Here is a 17,728-nt window from a genome sequence, read left to right as displayed (position 1 = left end):
GTGTGTGTATGTCAGGGAGTGTGTATGCATTAGTGATTGTGTGCCAGTGTTTGTATGGGATGCAGCAGGGCCGTCTATAATATGAATAGGACCCTGGGCAAAGAATTTTGTTGGGCCCCCTCGGCCCTGCGACCCTCTCAATCCACCAACCCCCCAATTACGCCCAACCCCCAATCACTGACATATTGACACATACACACACAGACAGACATATTAAAACATTCACAGATACATACTGACACACACATACACTGACACACAAATATATACTGGCCGACATATTGACACACATTCAGACATACTGACACACACACAGACGCACATACATACACACACAGACACAAACACTGACAGATATACTGACACACATACAGACACATACACTGACAGACGTATTGACACACACACACACAGACATGCTGACACACACAGGCATACTGACATACACACAGACACACTGACATACACACAGACACACTGACACACACACAGACATACTGACACACAGACACATACACTGACAGATGTACTGACACACACACAGACACATACACTGACAGAAATACTGACACACATACACTGACAGAAGTATTGACACACACACAGACATGCTGACACACACAGGCATACTGATATACACACAGACACACTGAAACACAGACAGACGTACTGACACACACACACACAGACAGACATACTGACACACACATAAATAGTGACACACACACTGACAGAAGTATTGACACACAAAGAAATACTGACACACACAGACATGCTGACACACACACACTGACAGAAGTATTGACACACACACAGACACACTGAAACACAGACAGACATACTGACACACACATACTGACACACACAGACAGAAATACTGACACACACACACAGAGACAGAAATACTGACACAGACATACACACACAAACATACTAACATACATTTAGCCACCGTCCAACCACCCTTACCTTTTCTGGAGGGTGGTTTCCCTGGAGTCCAGTGGCAGGCTGAGGTAGTTGGGAGTTCCACTCTGAAACTCCCCTCCTCCCTGCCTTTCTCCTCCTGTGCGGCTCTGATCTCCGGTGGGAGGAAGTGACGCGCGGCACTCACTTCCTCCCATCCGGCTGCCGAACAGGAAGGGGCCCGGTCGCGCTGTTTAAGCGTAACAGCGCCCGACTGGGCCCCTGCTGGCACATGCCCACCGGGTGGCCCTTTGTGCATGGGCCACCCGGGGGCCCTCTTTAGCATGCGGGATGGTGCGGCTCTGTGCAGCCGCACCACCGGGTCCAAGGGTGGCTGCGCAAATCGCGGGGCCCACTGAGCAGCTGCTCTGGGGCCCCCCAGGAGCAACTGGGCCCGGGGCAGCTGCCCCGTTTGCCCCGCGCTAAAGACGGCCCTGGGCTGCAGCATTAGTTGGTGTGCCAGTGTCTGTTGATGAGTATATGTCAGTATGTATGGGCATCAGTGACTACACGCCAGTGTGTATTTATTAATTAAAAATCCATGTGTCTGTCCATGTTTTTTTCAAATAAATTAAATTAAAAAAAAATTATATATAGTTTTATAGTTTTGCTTTATCTATGTGATTTGGTGATTTGTGGGAGTATTATGCATCTATATATTTGCACAAATGTATATTAATATATGTGTATTATATCAAAATATATATATGTTCAGCCCCCACGGTGATCAGCTGCCTGAGAGCAGAGGCAGGCATTGGGATCACTGAAGACTGAGGCAGGCAGGCAGGCTGCTGAAGGAGGGAAGGGGCAGCCGGTTCATGGAGAGCTGTGGGAGGAAGGCAGGCGGCTGACAGAGGGAATTGGGCGGCCAGCTAATTTATTGCAGAGGGAGGGAGAGGGATGGCTGGCCCAGAGAGAGCTGTTGTAGAAAAGGTGGGCAGCTGACGGAGGGGAGCAGCCGGGTAATGGAGAGCAGAGGGAGGCGGGCGGCTGACTTAGTGCCACGGCGAAGGAGCTGTAATCTCCCTGCTCTGCTCCCTTGCGCAGCTTGCAGTGATTCACGGAGCTGGGTTATGATGTCACTCTGGCCCCCGGCTCACTACATAGTGCGTGAGAGGGAGCAGAGTAGGCAGATGACAGCAGTGCTACTGGACCCCAGGGAAAGCATATTCTCTCCAGCTTTCTAAAGGTAGGGAGGCTGGGTGGATTTAAATTTAAATAAAAAAGTAATTACTTGTGAGTGAGTGTGTGTGTCTGTCTGAGTGTGTGTGTTTGTGAGTATGTCTGTGAGTGTGTGTCTGTCGGAGTGTCGGTCTGAGTGTCTTTCTCTGTGTCTGTCTGTGAGTGAGTCTGAGTCGGTCAGTAAGTGTGTGTGTTCCCTCCAATCACATGGGAAAGGGTTTTGTTTTGTTTTTTACTCACCTTTTTCCACGCTGTGGGTGGCCCCACCTCCATGGCTGAAATCCTCAATCTTGACAATCTCAGCCAATCCAATGCTTCCTCATAGCAAAGCATTGTGAGACTATTGCGCATGCACGACATAATGCCACTGCGCCAATTTAACTTCTCATAGGGATGCATTGAATCAATGCATCTGTATAGGGAACATTAACGTAGGTGTTGCACAGTGTGAAGCACTGACCCAGGAAGCACCTATAGAGGCCGTCTGAGTGACTGTCGCCAGAGGTGTCACCAGGCAGCAATGTAAACACTGAAAAGTCAGTGTTTACATTTAAAAGCGTTCAGGGTCAGGATATAGACTTCAGAGCAACTACATTTAGCTGTAGTGGTTCTAGTGATTATAGTGTCCCTTTAAGAATTGTATTTTTGTTGATTTCTCTGGCTCCTAACTTTTCTAGCTGGCTTCTAGATTCCAAACTAATTTGTAAAACTGTGTGCGTGTATATATATATATATAAACACACACACACACGTAATCTTATAAATTATTATGGTTATAATATATATATATATATATATATATATATATATATATATATATATATATATATATATATAAAAATATGAGGGAAGGCTGCTCTCCGGACTTTAAAACATCAAACTTTTATTTAGAAATAGTTAAAAACGACCAACGTTTCGGTCCCCGCTCGGGACCTTCCTCAGGGTCAAATAGAACAGCAGAACTGTTCTATTTGACCCTGAGGAAGGTCCCGAGCGGGGACCGAAACGTTGGTCGTTTTTAACTATTTCTAAATAAAAGTTTGATGTTTTAAAGTCCGGAGAGCAGCCTTCCCTCATATTTTTCTACATTATTTGGAGCTCTGGTGGTGCGCCCGGCATTGGACTGTCTTTAAGCATGAGTGCAGGGGATATCTCTATTTTCTATATATATATATACACACACATACAAACATCATAATACACATTTGGAGATTACACACGTATATAAATGTAACAAGGGTTTTACATTTTTCAAAGGGTTATTGACTAAATTTCTAATTTTAGAAAGTGAAAATCTAAATTGCAGAGTTTAGACCAAAACAGCGGATTTGAAAAATCCAAACTTTGCCATAGTGACAGCTTGACTATTGTAGCCTAATTTTTGGAATTTATTCACAAAAATTATTAGTTTAGTCGATAACCCTGCCCTTCTCTCAGTCTTTCATTCCCTGATATCAAACTATATCCAACGCAGAAAGACACCTCCCTGGACTGACAAGGAAGGGGGGACATGACTGCGGCTAGGATAAGGAGTCTTAAAGGAAGAGGAGAGGGGAGGGGGATATATGGATACATAGTTGCTAAGATGGAAGACAGTTATAAGGACAGTGAGGGGAGGGGACTTACCAGTCAGCTCTTGGAAGTGCAGGGATCCTGACTTTCAGATTTTCATCTGTCTTTCTTTGCTGACCCCTTTAAAAAAAAAAAAAAAAAAAAAATATATAGATATTATTCTTCTGAATTTTATACTTACCTGTTCCTGAATTTCGAGAGTGATGGACGTTTCCCAGGAATCGTTGGTGGCCCTGTTGCAGGCTTACCGGGCTGCACATGGTGCAGGCTCGTTAGCAGAGGTGTTGGCCGGCATGGATGGCGTCCCCGGTGAAGAGGCACGACCAGTGGAAGGTGGGCGGCGGGTCGCCGTCGCGACTGTCTCCCAGCCCGGTGAGAGGAGGTCGTGAAGGCCGAAGAAGCCGGCGAGCTGGAGTGGCTGGGAACGTGGAGCCGAGCCTGGTGTCGTCCCCCCGAGCGATCCGGTCCCAGGTGAGGGCTGCGGCTGCGTCCGGCAGCCATTTCCAAGATGGCGATTCGGCGGGAAGATCCAGGAGCCCTCCACCTTCTCTTCCGGCGCGGCCGGAAGTGACGTCACGACGCCGGTCGCGCACGGCCGGCGCGCCGGATATGACGACAGCAGCCAGCGACGGGCAAAACCCGGAAGTGGGTGCCCGCGCCGGAAATAGGATGCCGGGCGCCCGGAGACCACAAGCGCCGGCGGAAGAAGGCAGCAATAGGGGTGCTGTGAGCCGGACAGCAGCCCCAAGGAGATGGGAGTCCCCAGGACCGGCCGGTTCATGGGGTGCCGCGGAGCAGGCGGCAGCCCCAAGGTTGCAGTACTGCCAGGATGCCGGCGGTCGGGAGGCCGTGTCGGCTGCAGCCCCTCTGGGAGCTGGGAGGCTCCAGGGGGATTCCGGTGAGGAGGAGGAGTCTGAGGAGGAGCGAGAAGGCGATGGAGGACGGCCCCTGCGCCTCCCCTCATTTGGTGAGTCAGCATGCGCAGGCGCCTGGGGTGCTGCAGGGGGTTCAGGTCAGGATAGCGAGGTGTTGCGCCTGCTGAGGATGTTAGTGGAGGGGCAAGCCAGGGGTACTGGTCTAGGGGCTCAGGGTCCAGGTAGTGCGGATAGTTTGAGGGGTCATGGGGTTGGGGTTGGTTCCTTTCTCCCAGGGTGTGAACTGGCTCCCCTAGGTTTACATGTGCCAGCGGAGGTGCAAGAGAAGATTATTCGTGGTGAGTATGTGGATCTCCTTTCTCTCGTTCCGCCAGACAAGGAGTCCGTGGACAGACCGCGACGTGGCGAACAATTGGAGGGAGAAAAGGGTAAGGCTATCCCGCGTACGTTCGGTAATTGGCTGCAAGGATTTAATATCTTTGCCAGCGTGCTAGTGCGCCGTTTCCCTGAGAGGGCCCCGTCTTTATTTGGTTATTTGGACTTAATTTGGGGCGCCTACAAGGTTTATGGAGGGCAATGCTGGTTCAAATACGACCAGCAATTCCGCCAGAAGATGGCGGTGTGCCCGGGTATGGGTTTTGGGGTGCAGGACGGCAGCCTGTGGCTGCTACTTATGACCCCGTGTAGACCCTCTCCCTTTTCGGGGGCAGCCGGCGTCCCCACGGGTACGTCGGCAGGTCAGAGGAAGGGAGTCTGTTGGCTCTTCAACGAGAGCCACTGCAAGTGGTTTAGCTCCTGCAGATTCCGGCACGAGTGTGCCCACTGTGGGGGAGCCCACCCGGCTCTCCGTTGTTTCAAGAAGGGCAGACCATCTGCCTCCAAGGGCTCTGGTAGGGACGACGTTCCTCGCAGAGAGGACTCCAGTGAGCGTGGAAAAGATGCGTCCATGGCTCGTCCAGTATCCTAAGAGGGACGTTGCTAGCCTTTGTTCGACGGTTTCACAACGGGTTTCTGGATTCCCTTTGTGCTGTCGGACGAGGGCCAGTTCGCGGACAATCTTCGGTCCACGCGGGGAAAAGAGGGCTTGTTACAAGAAAAGTTGGAGGCGGAGATTCAACGGGGCCGCATGGCCGGCCCCTTTGATTCCCCCCCATTCCACAACCTGAGGGTATCTCCGCTGGGTATGGTACCCAAAAAGGATCCGGGAGCTTTTCGATTGATTCACCATCTCTCGTACCCTTCGGGGGCGTCGGTCAATGATGACATCGACAGGGATGCGTGCAGGGTACGTTATGCGTCCTTCGACTCGGCATTGCTCCTCCTGCGGCGGGCCGGTCGGGGGGCGTTATTAGCAAAATCGGACATTGAATCGGCCTTTCGTTTGTTGCCGGTTCATCCGGATTGCTTTCACTTGTTGGGGTGTTTCGCTAACGGTTGCTTCTATTATGATATGTGTATGCCCATGGGCTGCGCTATCTCTTGTTATCATTTCGAACTGTTTTCTTCTTTTTGGATTGGGTCACGTCCAGAGTTGCGGGTTTGTGTTCGTTGACACATTACCTGGATGATTTTTTGTTTGTTGGTCCGTCGGGTTCCCAGGATTGTACAGCGTTGCTTCAGGCATTCCGGCGGGTGGCGTCAGAGTTCGGAGTTCCTGTGTCCGAACAAAAAACGGTTGGCCCGGTGTTGGTCCTTTCATTCTTGGGTATCGAAATTGATACCGAGAGTATGGTTTTCCAGCTTCCGGAAGAGAAGTTGGAGGGGTTGCTTCGGCTGGTGGACTTGGTCAAAGGTTCCAAGAAGGTTCAGTTGCGACAGATGCAGGGCCTTTTGGGGCACTTGGTTTTTGCATGTCGGGTGTTACCGATGGGTCGGGCATTTTGTCGTAGATTGTCCTTGGCCACGGTGGGGGTGAGGGAACCTTTCCATTACATCTGGATCACGAGGCGCCTTCGGGCGGATCTGGCAGTGTGGAGCTCCTTCCTCCGACGTTACAACGGGCACTCTTGCTGGTTGAGGGAGGCCACCACCAATGCTGCATTGGATCTTTTTACCGATGCCTCGGGGTCCGTTGGCTTTGGAGCGTATTTTCGGGGTCAGTGGTGCGCGGGGGAGTGGCCGGAGGAATGGCAGTCTACCCCATTTCGAAGGAATTTGACCTTTTTGGAACTGTTTCCGATAGTGGTCGCGCTGGAACTGTGGCGTGAGGAGCTGAGAAATCACACGGTGGTCTTTCACACGGACAACATGAGTGTGGTTCATGTGATTGCCCGATCGTCCTCCTCGTCCCCACCAGTTTTGGCTCTTCTCCGTCACCTCGTGCTCCTTAGTCTTCAGTTTAATGTTTGGGTGCGGGCGCAACATGTCCCGGGTGTGCAAAATGTGGTGGCTGATGCATTGTCTCGCTTGCAGTGGGAGCGGTTTCGCGAGGCAGCGCCGGAGGCGCGGCGGACCGGTCTGCAGTGTCCGGACTCCTTATGGAAGCTCGATTTCGAGGCCTGATGGGCTTGGTATCGGACTCCTTGGCGGAGGCTTCCTGGAAGGCATACCGGGCAGTGTGGAAACAGTGGCTGTCGGCAGCACGGGACGGGGATGTATCCACGGAAACGGGACGTACGGAGGCGACTCTTGTGTTGCTGGATGACTTGGTCAGGAGAGGTAGGTCTTGCGCAGTAGCGGAGAAGGCGCTGGCTGCCCTGTCTTTCTTGTTTCGATTTATGGGCTGGCAGGATGTTACGAAGGAATTTGGGATCCAGAGGGTGGTGAAGGGGTGGCGACTGCGGCGTCGCCCGGATCGTCGTCGGCCGATTTCGGTGGAGATGTTGCGGCGGATTCTTTTAGTCTTGCCGCGGGTCTGTGGCTCGGATTATGTATCGAAGTTGTTTCGCGTAGCCTTCTCGGTCTGCTTTTTTGGAGCCTTTCGCATCGGCGAGTTGGTAGCCCCGAGCAAGGGGAAGGCCTCGCCTTTGGCATTGTCGGATGTGCGGTGGTCTACTTCCTCCGTTGACATTTTTGTGCGGCGCTCTAAGACGGACCAGGCGGCCCGGGGTGCCTGGGTTCGTTTAGGGGCCACGAGGGATGTAGTCTGTCCTGTCGGGGCTTTTCACGATTTTCTGGAGGTGCGCCCGGAGCGGGGAGGCCCTTTGTTGGCTCACGCGGATGGGTCTCCTCTAACACGCTATCAGTTTTCGGCAATGCTGAAGAGAGCATTGGCCGCGGGTGGTATGGAAAGTCAAGGGTTTTCGGCCCATTCCTTTCGGATTGGGGCGGCTACCCAGGCAAGTGTTTTGGGTTACTCGGCTGCGGGCATTCAGCGCATTGGAAGATGGGAGTCGGGGCGTTTTAAGTCTTATGTCCGACCTCATATGCTGTAACCCTCTTCTCGTTGTAGGTGGGCGGCCCCGGTACGTGTGGATACTAGGGCATTCCTATGTGTACTGGGCAGCTAGGCGAGCTGAAGACCGGGCCTACGGACGAAATTTGGGGTTCTCAGTGGACTTGGCCCGAGTCAGGTGGAAGGGCATTAGGGGCCTCCGATGGCAGCAAGTATATCCTGAGTTCGTGGAGCTCCGTAAGTTTGTGTCAGGGCCGGTGGTGGTGGTGGTCCATGCGGGCGGGAACGACTTGGGGGTATCCAGGACGGTGGACCTTCTCCACGCGATTCGGCACGACTTGGCGAGGTGCATGGCGCTGTTTCCGGACATGACCTTGGTTTGGTCGGAGGTGGTTTCCAGGCCGTGCTGGCGCGCGCTGCCGCACTCGCGCGGTTTGGAGAAGAGCCGGCGCAAGCTGAATATTGCAGTGGGGAAATTTGTCCGGCGGCTAGGTGGGGTGGTCGTCTGTCACGTGGAGCTGGAAGGAGAGAACCAGAACTTAATGAGGAGGGATGGGGTCCACTTAAATGAGATAGGGTTGGACATCCTGAACACGGGTTTGCAGAGTGGGATTGAGGCTGCGCTGTCTGCGGGGGGCGCGATGACGGCAGGAGGCGTGAGGGGAAGTCGTCATCGCGGTGGCGGGAGTCCTGGCCAGCGCAGGCAGAACTGATGGAGTTGCCGAGGAGGCTTGGGGAGTCGCAGCCTGTTGGGAGCTGATGGCGGAGGCAGGCTGCTCATGGACTCATGGTTTGTGGGGATAGACCTGTCTGTTGGGCAATCACCCCAACAGCTGACAGTATTTATGTTGCTGGCATGGAAAAATTAAATAAAGCTGTGGCCGATGCCCTTACCCAACTTTATACGGTCTCTGTGTGTCATTGGGAAAGGGGGGCAACGGGTGGGTGGTACAGTCATCTAAACAGCAGTCAAGACACCTCCCTGGACTGACAAGGAAGGGGGGACATGACTGCGGCTAGGATAAGGAGTCTTAAAGGAAGAGGAGAGGGGAGGGGGATATATGGATACATAGTTGCTAAGATGGAAGACAGTTATAAGGACAGTGAGGGGAGGGGACTTACCAGTCAGCTCTTGGAAGTGCAGGGATCCTGACTTTCCCGCCCTCCCTCCCTTAGGACATTTGGTTATTGAAGGAATGTGGGTTTTGTTTCTGGTGCTTGTTGTTGGTTGTCTTTTCTTGTTTTGTCACAGCACGCGGGAGTTCTGGCCAGCGCAGGCAGAACTGATGGAGTTGCCGAGGAGGCTTGGGGAGTCGCAGCCTGTTGGGAGCTGATGGCGGAGGCAGGCTGCTCATGGACTCATGGTTTGTGGGGATAGACCTGTCTGTTGGGCAATCACCCCAACAGCTGACAGTATTTATGTTGCTGGCATGGAAAAATTAAATAAAGCTGTGGCCGATGCCCTTACCCAACTTTATACGGTCTCTGTGTGTCATTGGGAAAGGGGGGCAACGGGTGGGTGGTACAGTCATCTAGACAGCAGTCATGCACTCATAGGATTGAGGACTAAACAAACTAAGATTAATTTAAATTAGACATGCAGTAGCTATCAGTCAATGACTATTCTAGTTGTGGATGAAACGCTGGGTAAATAATTTTCAGTCTTGTGTTTTTTCCACCTGTATATTTGTCACAGTTGGCACAATTAATGTTAGAGCTGGTGTAAAAAAATTCCAGGGATGCTTTTTATTCCAAGTCCGGCCCTGCCTATGTGTGTGTGTGTGTGTGTGTGTGTGTGACTGTCTGCCTGTGTTACACGCTTAAAAGATGTATTCAACAGATAATTGAATAAGCGACAGCTCGAACACCTCTTGAAGGGAAAACCCTGCGTGAGCGAGCAGATGGGGGAAAGCGAGGTGAAGAAATAACGAAAGTCACGCAGACGTGATTAGCATGTCTGAATATACCTCCTTTTGTTTCTCTGCCGCAGGCCTGCCGTTGGATTTTTTCCCGTACGGTAGATCATGATATGATCTAAGAGGGATTTGTTGGATACAAATATCCATTTTGCTATCGATCCTAGCTGTTCATAGGGGTTAATTTGATTATATTTATGTGCGTTATATAACAAGAAACAACTGCTTATAACTTGTACAAAACAATTTATGTCATTTAACACACCCATATACTCCTCTCCCCTTCCCCCGCCCAGCCTACTCTGAAGAAATATGTATAAATATCACTTGCGTATTAAAAAGGAGTTAAGTTGGATATGTAGCATGTCTCTGATTTTTATTTCCAGAGCTCTGTAAGAGTTGGCAAACATCCAATTAATCCAAGGGTCCCAGGCCAACATGCCCCACTACAGTCTTGATGTAGATTAATTTAGAAATAAACAAATATGTTTAAATGACTCTGTTCCTGTCCAAATCTGAGATGATTAAATTGCGTATACGCAGAAGTAAGTTCACACTGACACATGGAGTTCAGGTTAAAAGCACTTCGAGAAAATTTAATGGCATCTGGTAAAAAACAGGCTTGCAAGCCCTTAAAAGAGCAAAATTACATCATCATTGGATATCAAGATAGCAATAAATAAACATCATTAATTGGATTAAGTGTCAAGTGGTAGGTTAAATGCCCTCCCATCTGTATTAGTAATTGGCTCAGGGATTTGAGTGGCTAGTGGGGCATCCTCCCATCATGGGATGTCGTAATTTCTGACCAGGATTCAGTCGCCATTGCTCTTTAGCACGAGGCTCTCTCGATGGGAGGGGGAATCTGGCAGCTAGCCATTTTGAGTACTTGGCATCGTTTTTGGGTAGTTAGTGATGTCAGACTCGTGGTCAGATTCAGTGTTCTTTTTATGAATAGGACATTTCATTAGGCCGGCTTTCCCATGGCCTTGACTATACTTTGTTGGATGTTACAGGAGCTTCAATAATTCCGGTGTTAGTCATATCTTTCTAGAAAATACAGTCTCTATTCATTATACTAAATGCTGTTAGGAAATTCTGTCATATAATGTAGTTAAAATGGAGAAGCTGTCATGAAATGAAGTTTAAAATGGAGTTAGTACAATAATTCAATACAGGTTTAATAAAGGTTTTTAATAATTCTACATCAGTCTCAGTCCCCCAATTGCAGCCCATACTCTCCCTCCCCCCCAATTATACCAATCCACCTACCTAAGACCCTAACCCTCCCAATACAGCCCTCTTAATCTAACTCATACCCCCACACTACAGCCCCTGTCCCTCCATTAGAGCCCCTAACTCCTAAATTACAGCCTCTGTAACCCACTACCAGTGCCCCTCCCATGATTAGGCTCTGGATTCATCCCTGCCACTCAAGGTAAATGATACCAGAGAAACTGACGGAAGCCAAGCACAGAGAAGTGGACACAGGTTTCTTCAGGAAGGAAGAGATTCTTTATTTGATTCACCGACCGGGACTAATGTCACCAAAAAACAGCAAAGTCTGAGTCCTGATCATACAGTGTAGGTCCCTTATATAGGCATGTAGCTCCTCCCATAATCAGTCCAACCTACACATACTCTTATCTAATCAACTGAATAGAGACTAAATTCCTGTTTGACCACATGGCTTGCCCAGCACAATGGAGGAGGGGAAATACTCGTATATCCTGTATTCCTACACTTGCTCCTTACACTACTGATTGTATCGTTGCCACGTGCAACCAACCGACCGATCCATCAACATATGCAAGTGCACATACCGCGTGGCAATCTTGTCCTAGTAAATTTATTTTTACTGAGATTCCACCACAGTAAGCACTTGAGAAATCTAGTTACAGATGTACTGAGAGAATGAGGTCCTGATTTTTCAAAGAGTCCAATCAGGACACACGCTGTGCCGCTCTCACTATATCTGTAAAGTCCACCTACCAAGTAGCGTGTGAAGCTGCCTCCCTAAAGTTAGGTGACCACCTCCCTGAAATGTGTTTTGGCATGTCTGCTAGAGTAGCACTGCCACACCAGTTTTTAATGTGTTCCATAACTAGTTGCAGCAGTTTAGAAGCACTAGATTTGGAGAATTGAGGATATTGGAGGGAAAAACAAAGACACAAATCAGTGTAATGCAAAGAATTTTTTATTTTCCCTCTTTATTTATTAACAATCTAGAGGGAGCAATTTCCATATCACAGAGGTCATCTTGATCAGCCTAGACAGGTTTTCCACCCCAACATATTCTAATGTCAGACAAGCTACCCAGTCACACCATGATACAAATGGGGTTATGCAGAAACATTTTGTAGGTTACAAGACAAGAGTTACTAGTAACTAGTAACAGTCTGTAGGTCAGTTTTGAACCTGAAAGCAAGAACATTTTAACTGTGCATGCCTTGTGAACTAGTTAGCTGGTGGTAGAGGGTTCTCAGTTGGTGGTTTTGGATCATCATCAAACTTCATATCCCTGCAGAACAGCACAGCTTCTTTACCCAGACCCAGTTTGTACTGCCAAACATAGATCTTCTCATTGGCTTTCACGGTCAGGCTGATTGTTTCCATAGTTTCCGTTACCTCATCCCAGTTCTCTCTGTCCGTGTTAACACTCTTCCCGCCATATGAAGTAGTGAGAGAGAACTGGCTCTTTACAACAAGGGCACTCAGACCTCCTGTCTCTGCAGACACTGTGGCTGACACGTTCCAGGTATGTTCTATGGAGGACATCTTCTCCTTTGTGTAGCCAACCTTCTTGTTGATCTTGTTTGTCCAGGTGATTGGAGACTGCGAGTCATTGGTGATGGTTTTGATGCACTCCCAGACACCAAATGAGGGACCCTGAATAAGGGCCAAGCCTCCAGGGAGGAAGTTTGTGACAGTGGGATGTATGGAAAAGGACTCACCATTCTCATCCTTGTTGAAGTTGGTGCATCTGTAATACTGAGCCCCCCATTCATCATGAGGCTTCAGAAAGTAATAGTAGTTTTTGACACCAAAGTAGTAGAGCCCATTCCTGCAGTTGGGATGGAGTGTGTATTCCACACCACTCTCGTATGTGTTCATATTTCTAGTTTTACGATAAACCCCTCGACTCTGGTCGATGATGTACATGTGACCGAAGGCAGAGAGATAGTGATCACCGCCCCGGCAGCTGGGATGTAGAGAGTAGACTACAGCACCTTCATCTGTGTTCATGTTTTTCACACGGCGATAATTTGTGCCCTTAATGATATAGAATAGGTCGTCTTCATATGCCAGGTAATGGTCTCCATTTCTACAAGAGGGATGCAGACTGTAGACCACTAAACCTTCACCCTTGTTGAAGTTTGAAGCTCGCATGTAGCAGCCAAGGTCAGATCGGACAATGTAGTAATATTGATCAACACCACAAAAATCCACTCCTGGGGCATCCTTCTTGGGAACGATCCCAACCATGGTCAAACACTGAAAGAATAAAAATACAAATTAAGGTGGTAGGTTACAAAATCGATTTGGTTAATTCAGTGATTTTGGATCAAGTGTCATAAAAAGCTTTGCCTTCACTTATGTTAGAATAAGAAAGATTGGAGAGGGCAGGGGGCTAGAGTGGTAGACCAGAAGAGTCAGTTTTCTATAAGTTCATAGATGGGAGAAAGTATAATTGACATTGTAGTGTCAGATATTAGTTCAATGTAGACAAAGTGGAAATATTTGGGAGCCATTTTGTCAGCATTTGAATGTCACTAAAACCTTGATAGTTGGTGCTTTACTACAAAATGTCCGTTTTCACATTTCAATGCAACAGTATAAACATTGAAGGATTAACACTATAGGAAAGTATAAGATTTTCTAAACATGCATACTCTTACAGTAGATAGTTGTATAGTTACAATTTAGTGCCATTTTAATGGCTGTTCGTATGAGAAGCCACAGGTAGACTTAATCCTTGCAGACCACTACACCAAAACCTGCCTCCTTAACCACACCCCCTCCCTCCACAAAGATACTTCCTTATCAAATATATGTACACAGCCCAGCCACCAACATGGAGTGATCTGAACCGTAAAGCAACCTGCATTTTAAGGAGAGGACACATAGTAAGGATATCACTACATGTTTGTGAATTAAGAGCTGCTCGCTCAGTGTTGGCTGTGTACATACATCTGATAAGGAAGGTTTTCCTGGCATGAGGGAAAGTGGTTAGAGAGGCAGCATTTTTGCAGGACATTTAAAGGGAAACTCTAGTGCCAGGAAACCAATCAGTTTCAATCAATCCCTGGTTGCTGAAGGGGTGAAAATCCCTTCAGTCACTTACCAGAGGCAGCGACATGTCCCACGTCACTGCTTCTGCCTCCACCGCTCCTCCCAGTGATTGCGTCAGCAAGTCGCGCATTAGAGCTCTGCATAGGAAAGCATTGAAAATGCTTTCCTATGGTGAAATGAGCGATACTGGAGGTCCTGACAGCACGAGGTCCTCCAGCGACGCTCTAGCACAGGTTCTGTGCTATGATGCAGGAAGTGCCCTCTAGTGGCTGTCTAGTAAACAGCCAGTAGAGGTGGAGTTAACCGTGCAAGGTTATTATTGCAGTTTATAAAAAACTGCAATAATTACACTTGCAGGGTTAAGGGTAGTGGGAGATGGCACCCAGACCACTCTAATGGGCAGAAGTGGTCTGGGTGCCTGGAGTGTCCCTTTAACCCCTTCAGGACCGCTGACGTTCAGGACCGTCAGCGGTAAAACGTGCGTTTGGACCGCTGACGGTCCTGAACCGTCATAACGGTTTTGGGCTACTTACCTGATCGCCGTCGGTCCCACGGCGGCGATCAGCTCTCCTCCCGGTCCAGGGGGACTGCCTGTCTGCCCGGGCAGTCCCCCCTCGGCAGATCAGGACCCCACGGCCATGTGATCACTCGATCACATGACCGCAATAGGGGTCTTTGTATCTGCCTGCAGGGGGACTGTCTGTGCTGACAGGCAGTCTCCCTGCAAGTGTAAAATCATAAAATAAAGTTAAAAAAAAAAACAATCAGTGTAAAAAAAATTATAATATGTGTATATATATGATATATATACACATGTATTATATCTATATATATAATATATGTATATGTATCATATATATAATGTCACACTAAGTGTATTTTTATATTTATATATACGTATATTAATATAAAAATACACTTATATTTAAATTACACACGAATATATACAATATATATAATAACTATATATATGGTATATATATATTATTATAAAATACAAATAATATGTTAATAAAAATAAATAACAAAAAATAAAAATAATTTTTAATAATTAAAAAAAAATTATATATATATATTCAATTTTATTCTAACAGTATTTTGATATTGATATATATATATTTATATCAAAATACACTTAGAATGTAATGATATATATATCTATGTATAAATAAATAAAAATAATACGAAATATACATATGTCCACATACAAAATTACATTATTAATTTCATAAATATACACGTAGACGTCAAATATATAAATATGTATATATATTAAAATTCTACGTGCATATTTATGTAATATTTTTACCTAATTAAGTAATTTTAATGATTGCAATTTGAGGGACCTGCCTGCCAACCCAGGCCAAAAGTCCAGATAATTTAATTTGCTAGCACTGTGCTTAACCCTGTAACTTTCTATGACACCCTAAATCCTGTACATGGGGGTACTGTTTTACTCGGGAGACTTCGCTGAACACAAATATTAGTGTTTCAAAACAGTAAAACATATCACAGCGATGATATTGTCAGTGAAAGTGAAGTTTTTTGCATTTTTCACACACAAACAGCTCTTTCACTGAGGATATTATTGCTGTGATATATTTTACTGTTCTGATACACTAATATTTGTGTTCAGCGAAGTCTCCTGAGTATAACAGTACCCCACATGTAGAGGTTTTATAGTGTTTGTGAAAGTTACAGGGTCAAATATAAGGCTTGATTTTTTTAATTGAAATTTGTCAGATTGGTTAGGTTGCCTTTGACAGCGTATGGTAGCCAAGGAATGAGAATTAGCCCCATGATGGCATACCATTTACAAAAGAAGACAACCCAAGGTATTGCAAATGGGGTATGTTCAGCCTTTTTTAGTAGCCACTTAGTCACAAACACCGGCCAAAGTTAGCGGTTTTTGCATTTTTAACACACAAACAAATATAAATGCTAACTTTGGCCAGTGTTTGTGACTAGGTGGCTACTAAAAAAGACTGGACATACCCCATTGTAAATACCCTGGGTTGTCTACTTTAAAAAATATGTACATGTTAGGTGTGTTTCGGGGATTTATGACAGATAACGGTGTAACAATGTCACTATTGATACATTTAAAATATATATATATTGAAACAGCAATTTCCTACTTGTATTTATAGGCCTATAACTTGCAAAAAAAAGCAATAAAGCATGTAAACACTGGGTGTTTTTAAACTCGGGACAAAATTTTGAATCTATTTAGCAGTTTTTTTCATTAGCTTTTGTAGATAAGTAAAAGATTTTTCAAGTAAAAGTCCAAAAACATGTTTTTTTTTTTATTTTTCACCATATTTCATTATTTTTTTTAAATACAATATATGACATAATATAAATACTGGTATGTAAAGAAAGCCCTTCTTGTCTTGAAAAAAACAATATATAACTTGTATGGGAACCGTAAATGAGAGAGCGGAAAATTACAGCTAAACACAAACACCACAAAAGTGTTAAAACTGCTCTGGTCCTTAACGTACAAACATCGCAAAAACAGGCCGGTCCTGAAGGGGTTAAACCATTTGTTTGTATTTGACAAAATGCTGAACCCCATGCATAGCACAGCATCCCTCCCAGGGTAGTCAGTCACAGCCATATACAATACAGCAATCTTTATATAATCTACATTCAGGCTTTGGAGAGACCAGCTGCAGCAGATTCTAAATAAACCATTCCAAGTTAAGGAGTGGAGTTTGCCAAGAATTGGGAGTTTAGTAAATAAACCCATTTCCTCCAGTGATTGAAATAAGCTTTATAGAAATATATAGACACACCTGGTGTTTAATTAGGGTAAATCAATGCTTAGACTGGGTGTAGGAGTGTGAGCACTGGGAGTAAATTCTTCAATATAATCTCAGAGTCTATTCACTGAAGTGGGAATTAGGAATTCAGGTTAAGGAGAGTTTCAGGTTCCAGAAGGGTTTATAGCCCACTGATCCACAGAAGGGAGATCTGTAAAAATATATAGTGTGAGGGTTGGCACATGAAGAGTGCTGCCCTGCAGTATGTACAAAATAAACCACATTGTTAAAGGGCCACTACACACCATTCCATTGAGATGCTGTGATCTGGGTTACAGTAATCTCCCTTTAATATTTAAAATACATTCAGGTATTTATTCCACAGACATCAAGTTAAACCCAAATGGTGACATTTTATTGTCAAGCTGTCACCATAGCTCAGTTAGCAGTTTTCCCAAGTCTGTCTTTTTTGCCTCATTTATAGTTAATAATAACGTGAACACTCCAAGGAAACCCACAACTTGGAAATAACCACACTGTGTATAAATCACATTATTAGCAAATAAACCTAGAATAACTCACATAGTAAGGCACCTTCTCAGAAACTGTGATACCAGCAAACCCTCTCCTAATATAATCCCTCCCAGAATGATCCTTTTATAGCTGGAGGTGAGGGGTTTGGACACCTTGTTAATCAATCCCTAATCATTTACTAATTGACCCCCTCAGCCTGCCCAGGTTGGGAGAAGAGACACAGGTGGGAAGACAATGTATGGTAATGTGATGGTCAATACATGAAAAGTGCTGGTATATTTATAGATGTACTCA

General features: G+C 46.4%; 1 protein-coding gene across 1 annotated transcript; it reads right to left on the bottom strand.

Moving 5' to 3' along the window:
- Positions 1–12,299: 12,299 nt before the first annotated feature.
- Positions 12,300–17,518, bottom strand: LOC134571220 (uncharacterized). The gene is made up of 2 exons (XM_063429389.1): positions 17,483–17,518; positions 12,300–13,337 (listed from the first exon to the last, which is right to left on the bottom strand). Exon 2 carries the CDS (start codon positions 13,326–13,328, stop codon positions 12,300–12,302), a length of 1,029 nt encoding a protein of 342 aa, XP_063285459.1. The 5' UTR covers positions 13,329–13,337; positions 17,483–17,518.
- Between the last annotated feature and the right edge of the window lie 210 nt (positions 17,519–17,728).

Source organism: Pelobates fuscus, chromosome 8 (assembly GCF_036172605.1).
Source record: "Pelobates fuscus isolate aPelFus1 chromosome 8, aPelFus1.pri, whole genome shotgun sequence".
Classification (NCBI taxonomy): Eukaryota; Metazoa; Chordata; class Amphibia; order Anura; family Pelobatidae; genus Pelobates; species Pelobates fuscus.
Note: the sequence above shows the minus strand (reverse complement) of the source record. Positions and strands in the feature narration are given on the sequence as shown.